General features: G+C 34.2%; 2 protein-coding genes across 2 annotated transcripts in view; both read left to right on the top strand.

The window, feature by feature from the left end:
- CDC27A (Tetratricopeptide repeat (TPR)-like superfamily protein) overlaps positions 1–2,164 on the top strand; it is a 6,308-nt gene extending 4,144 nt beyond the window's left edge. Inside the window, exons 8-9 of the mRNA XM_021438978.1 lie at positions 295–588; positions 1,667–2,164. Coding sequence (XP_021294653.1) covers positions 295–588; positions 1,667–1,717 — 345 coding nt within the window. The 3' untranslated portion in view covers positions 1,718–2,164. The remainder of the gene's footprint in view (positions 1–294; positions 589–1,666) is intronic.
- Positions 2,165–5,023: 2,859 nt separating this feature from the next.
- LOC110424461 (Avr9/Cf-9 rapidly elicited protein) lies at positions 5,024–6,042 on the top strand. The gene has a single exon (XM_021439026.1). It carries the CDS (start codon positions 5,145–5,147, stop codon positions 5,775–5,777), a length of 633 nt encoding a protein of 210 aa, XP_021294701.1. The 5' UTR covers positions 5,024–5,144; the 3' UTR covers positions 5,778–6,042.
- The last annotated feature ends 694 nt before the right edge of the window (positions 6,043–6,736 follow it).

Genomic DNA, 6,736 nt, shown 5'->3' with positions numbered 1-6,736 from the left:
CGACGAGGCCGATCGGCACAACCGACGGTTGCGGTCGGTTGGACGGTTCCAACCGACCGTTGCTCACCCCTAATAATTGCCAGACTTGGGTCAATGTAGCAAGGACAACTTTGGAACAAGATTACAGCTAGAAGCTATGTTACTACTGAATTGTGCATTTTGTGCTCAGAAATGTTGCACTCACATGCTTTACTTTGTTGTCAATGGGCTGCAATGTAAACCCAAAACAGGAAAAAATATGTGACTACTAAAGTCTTGTTTCATTATTTTTTGTCCATTGACAACTGTTTTTAAATTGTTTTGCAGAGGAGTGAAGAAGCTTTGGAGATGATGGAAAAAGCTATTGTCATTGACAACAAAAATCCACTTCCAAAGTACAACAAAGCAAAAATGCTGGTGACACTTGGAAAATTGAATGAAGCTTTGGAAATTTTGGAGGAACTCAAAGAGTGTACACCTCATGAAAGTAGCATCTATGCATTGATAGGTGAAATTTATAAACAACATAAAAAGTATGACAAGGCAATGCTTCATTTTGGAATCGCTTTGGACTTAAAACCGAGTACATTGGATGTTGCTAAAATAGAGGTAATAGTCATCACCCTTTGCTTTCTTAGACGTTAATGTGGCTTATTCTATAGTACAGCTTTTCATTTCCTCTTTAAGATGAGACTACCACATTAATTTGCAGTAACGGTTGTTCTGGAGATAACTCTAATGATTGCTTTTCCTTTTTCATCTACAATGTGCATAGCAATGCAAATTATACCAACCATTTTTCCAAAATTAATCAATCTATTACTGTTTAAAGAATGTATATATTTAATAGCCACAGCACATCGCATGTTAGGTTTCTATTCATCTTCTGGTTTTTGTCCAACCATATTGCAGAAGGTTTCTAGTCACCAGAAATAAAATATTGTACATGTTATGAAAGAGGTACCTAGTTGTCTAAAATGATAATTCTTCTAATCTCTTTAGTTTCATAGCTCCAACTTTTTATTTCTTGAGCTCATCAGATCCACTTTTGGCCAAATGAGCAAAAATCCTATCAAGTTCTTAAGTAGTTATGAAGTATAGTTTCTTAATGCTTTGTGTAACCCACAGCTTTGTTAATGGGTTGCTACCCTTTTGGTTCCTTTTAGTGATTTTTTTCTATATATATAAAATTTATGCAGTTATGGACGAATGAAGTATGATTGCTTTTCTAATTCTATTATGTTGTGAGCATATCATTCTTCCAAAAAGGTGCACGAAGAGTAATCATGTCGCTTGCTCCTTTGTTGAATCCTTTTGGTCAACTACCATGGTCTTTTCTTGGAAAGATGAGACTTCAAGGGCTTTTTTGCATTTGTTATGATCCTATACGTGGTTGTCTGATTTGTGCCTTGCACAGCAGTTGACGTCTATGGCTGAAATTGGGTTTTCATAAACTTGAATTTGGAAAAGAGACACTGAGTCGTCTTAATAAGGAGCAACTTTCTTACAGTAATAACATTTTGACAATCATTTCTAAAGAATCAATCATATCATGTGGTCCCTTCTGGGACAGTATACTGCACTCAAAGAACACGTACTGATATCAATTGGCATGATATTACTATCACAACTAAAGATAAGTGGTGTTCTGTTTCTAACAAGCTGTCTAATTGTTATCCATGGGCAGGCCGCCATTGAAAAGTTAATTATACCAGATGAAATAGAAGATGACTTTTAGCACTTGCCAGCTGCAATATAGTAAATGTGAACAGAGAGACTTAGAGTGAAATTTTTGGGTGCAAAAAGCCCCTGGTATCTGAGGTACTTACTTGGCTTGCCTGCGACTTACGCTAGAAGAAGTTGGTAGAAGGTCCAGAAGATTTGTAACCTTTAGGTTCTTCACTGCTTTAGATGCACCTTTGGACAAGCTTGCAGCTTCTTACTAGTCCCAAACTGATTAGGATGTAAGTGTTAAAATACCAATTTGTGCTCAAGCTTACTAGCGGAATAAACCTCTGGCATTTACTTGAATAGTCGTTTAATATTTCATGCCTAGAATGAACTTTTTGTATTTATTAATAGTGTTTAGTTTGTTAGTCAATATCAGCTTAATCCAATGCGGTTTGTTGGCACCTAATACACCCAATTCTAGCAGTTTAAATTCTAAATGCATAGAATTTTGTCAGCTCTCTTCTCCCATTTTCCTTCATATATTACTGTCAAAACTAATAGACTATGGGATTGTTGGCCCTAGATTCTGTTTAGTTAGGAAATATTTTTCAATTGTTTTGACATAAGTAAATTGTTAATATGGAATTGACTAGTATCTCATGAGTTAAAACTGTTTATTCTTTACTGATTCAAGTTCTGCAGCACCTCAACTAATGCGTGTCATACGTGCCTCCTATATCAAGGTATGATTAGAAGAGCTTCTCTCACTTCCTCCCCCTCCGCCCAAATATATAAAAGAAAATGGAAAACGGATTGAGAATAATATTATTATGACCTCCAAGGTTTCAAATTTTAACTTGGTAAGAACTGTATGTCTATATCTCCAAGTATTTTTAGCAGATATTAATTTTATTGTTTGCTAAACATACAAAGATTGTGTTTGTGATTAAATGGGAAGTCAACAATCTGGTGATTTCTGTCTGTATGAAACTGTGTATGTGAGCATTTTTAATACCCCTAAATTCATCTTCAACATGATGCTTTAATTCTTCCCGATGAGCAGTTTTACGCTCACTGCAAAGAAACAGTCCGGTGGAATTCCATTCTCATCAGGGAACACATGCTTCTTGGGTGAGCAGTGTAATTTCTAATAATTATCCAAAACACTAATAGGCAAGCAAAGCTGAATTTATTCATAATCAAATTACAAAATGTGGTGATCGGGCATTTATATTGTGATGTCAAGTTACATGTCATTCTTGAGCAACCTTATATCATGCATGTGGTCGTAATTATTACTCCTATCTGTTATCCTATTCATGCTGCCTCTTGTGAGAAAGCATGTGAAAGTCGAAAACAAAGCAAAAAATAATTCCAGACCATTCATTTACACTGTACAAAATTGTGTACAATGAGTAATCTTATCAATTCATATACTAATTAGACTATCCTATTATAAATCTATTCATTATGAGCAAAAATGAACAAAATGTATACTTGTTTATAATATTCATTATATTACAGATTAAATATCTGAAATTTATTAGCTAAAAAGTAATTTTTTATATTTAAAATCCTAAATCTAAAAAAAAATTTAAATATTTAATTTATTAATTAATGTATGATTCTTTATTTAAAGAGTAAGATTAGAATTTTTTCTTTAAAAATAAAAAGTAGTAAAATACAAAAACAACCTTACAATATTCGTACAATGTTGATGATACGAAAGAAAGAAAATGGTGCAACCAATTCTCCCACGTTTTTTTGTCAATTCTTTAATTGACGATACAACAGAAATAATGGAACTCAAAGGGAAAATTGTATTGTTGGCCCTCTTTTATTGTATTTTCTTGTCGAAGACGAACTTTGCTTTGTTAAAAAAGCTGTGGCTTTGCCTTTGTTTATAGGCTAAGGAAACTCCAAGGGCGTTGAAAGTCATGGGATGGTTGAAATTCCAAGGCGACAGCGTTGGATTTTTATAATCCCTTTCTCAATAATACCCTTTCTACTTTTTTATAACATCGTTTCATTCGCTAAAGTTGAAGTTGTACATATACCAAAAGTAGGGGGATACTAATGGAACCCGAAATATCATGCAGCCGCCTGCCTCCTGCCTTCGCTTCAACATTGGCTTTTTTTTTTAAATTGCGCAGGCCACGGAGACCTGGGGCTCTTTGCAGCTTTCACTCATTCATCTTTTTGAAGTATAATGAAACTTTTTCAACCCATTATGGTTTCTTCGGCCAACTATAAAAGGTAACAATTTGGTAAAATGTGAACAACATGTGATATTTTATCATGTCGTTGATTGGGTTATGAATAAAAAATTAATAATCATTGATGATATGAAGTTAATATGTGTGTAAATAAACACAAGCTACAAAATATAAATGATTTATATATACTGTAATAGTTAATCTATAAATTAATAATAAAAAAAAAAGAATGATCCGTAGCTCTTGCAATTTAACTATATATATAAATACACAAATTTCTAATATATATATATATATAAGTCCAACAATATTGTAGTTAAGTAAAAGAGATGTGGTAGCAATATGATGTTTCTCCAATTTCCTTCATTTAGATGTGTTTGTTGATTAATTCTCTTTTCGTGCATTGAATAACTCTTTTTAAAGATTAAAATTAGTAGGTGTTTTCCTAATATTCACCTTAATTTTAGTAAACTAAACCATGGCAGTATATATAAATATAATTAGGGTTTAAATCTCATCAATTACTTTCTTTAATCAATACTTTTCAATATATATATATCATCATCATGTTTTTAGGATTCTATTATCATTAATTATGGATACTATAGATGTCAAAAATAGTAGCTGATGAATGGAAAAATGTTAGTAGTAAAATAAAATGTGATGCAAAGAAGCCAAACCAGGATTTGATGGTACTTACTAGTAATTATTAGTAATTGCCAAATCAATTATTACTAGAGTTTGCTATCCTTTGCTTGGTTAAGTTACAGGTAGAATTAATTCCTTACACTATATAATTGTTCAACAATTTTATTTATTTATTTATTTATTTTAAAAAAGAAAAATCATTGTCTTTTGAGTTGAAATGGTTTCAAACCTTGTCTTCAAAACGGTGGTCTAACAGCTAGATGGCACTTTCATCATCCCAAGCTCACATGAGCTTGAGCCCACCTAATCACCACCAACCAAAAATGATTGAAGCAAGCAACATGGCCAAGGAAAGGAAAAATACTTAAACCACTAAATTAACCCAAACCATCCGTGCATCCATAGGATATTTTAGTGCCGTATTTGAAGCACAAATTACCTTTAAGCAAACGTATCCTTTCCCTTGTCTTCACAACCCTTCTCTTCCCCTTTATATACCCTTCCTCTCCCTCTCTCCCTCTAACCCAAACAAATAATTTCCTCTTCTCTCTTCCTCTCCCTTCACTCTCTCTCAATCTCTCTCAACCCACAATTGAAAAGGCAAAAATACTAGTAAAAGAAAAGGCCAAAATGGAACAAAATCTTCCAGTGATAGCCAAAAGAGTATGGAGCATAGTAAGGGCAGTTCTCTTCATGATGAGAAAAGGCATATCAAAGAGAAAGCTCATGGTTGATCTCAACATGATGCTCAAACGTGGCAAAATCGCTAGCGCCAAAGCCTTCGGCAACCTCATGTTCCACCACCACCACAACCACAGCAACCACCACAAAGACCGCCACATCTCATCCTTCATGGCGGCAGCCCAGGAGTACGAGTTCAGCTGCAGCAACACCCCCAACTACATCTTCCCTTTCAACCTCGCCACCAAGAAGAAAAGCGGCATTAACAACTACTATCACCATTTCTTCGCCTGCACCCACGCGCCTCCCACTCACGACGACGACGTCGCGACGGTGAACGCTGTTAAGGTTGTGTTGGAGATGTTCAACAACAATGACAGCAACATGGTGGTGGAGGCCTCCCCTATGTTACCAGGGTTCGGGCAAACTCCATTGGCCAGGCAACTTAGGATAACGGACTCTCCTTTTCCTTTGAGAGATGTCGACGAAGACAATGGCTACGTAGACAAGGCTGCCGAGGATTTCATAAACAGGTTTTACAAGGATTTGAAGCAGCAAAATAAGAGAATGGCTGAGTTATAAGTGAACTTTTGTTGGTGCATGTCCATGTTTTAAGTTTATGGTTAATTACTTTGGGGTTTTAATTTTGTTGTTGATATAACAAATAAAAGAAAACTATAAGAAAAAAAGAAATGCAATTTTCAGTTTATTTTCCCTTTTTTTTTTGTTTTGATCTTATGTTAAAAACAGTGTATGTTTATCATGAAAAATCAATGTAATATCACTGAGGGGGACTGTACACTACAGGGAATTTGAAGCTTAATTAATTAATTAGCCCTTTCAAGTATATCCTTTTTTTATTTCTTTTTAAATTTTGTTTGACTATACAATGCAAATGATGAACAAAATTCTGAGCCAAATTAAAATCCTTCAAGATTAAGTTATAAACATGTTTAAGTATGATTTTCTGCGGCTTTCTGAATATATAAATCTTTTTTCATTTTGTAGTTACAAGCTTTTATTTTTCTTTGTCTTGGGGTTTGGTGCTTTTAACCTAAATTTTGAGTTTGGGGTAGATATATGGGTTGCAGGCAAGATCTAATAAATTACAACGTTCAATTTGGTGACATTTCATTGTATTGGTTTGTATTTATTTAATTATTTTCCCAGGAAGGAGACGAAAGAAGAAGTGAATGGTTGGGAATTCCATGAAACCTTGATTAAATATGGAAACTGCATCGCTTTTACAGCCTGATCAAATCACTACCACTTTGGTTTTAATGTCCTGATGTGATTCCACTAAGCTAAAGCAAACTTAGAGCTGTACCCTCTTCCATATTCAACTTTTTCCCCCAATTACTTTTGCTTTTTCAGTTTTCTTCTTTTCAGTATCTTATTTTCAAAAGTTTTGTGACCAACAACAAACCACAATTGGGTTTAGCCTTGTTTTGCTTTGCCAATTATTGAATTACAATTGGTAGTGGTTGGCAATAAAGTTTGTTAAAGCACACACCAAAAATAATGGAAAAGAAAACAAATAA

This window comes from Theobroma umbraticum, unplaced genomic scaffold (assembly GCF_002168275.2).
Source record: "Theobroma umbraticum cultivar Fairchild unplaced genomic scaffold, ASM216827v3 scaffold_204.0, whole genome shotgun sequence".
Lineage (NCBI taxonomy): Eukaryota > Viridiplantae > Streptophyta > Magnoliopsida > Malvales > Malvaceae > Theobroma > Theobroma umbraticum.
The sequence above is the reverse complement of the archived record's forward strand: the minus strand, read 5'-3'. Positions and strand labels throughout refer to the sequence as shown.

Coding starts and splice junctions, on each gene's coding strand:
- LOC110424461 (XM_021439026.1), top strand. CDS start 5,145: ATGGAACAAAATCTTCCAGTGATAGCCAAAAGAGTATGGAGCATAGTA.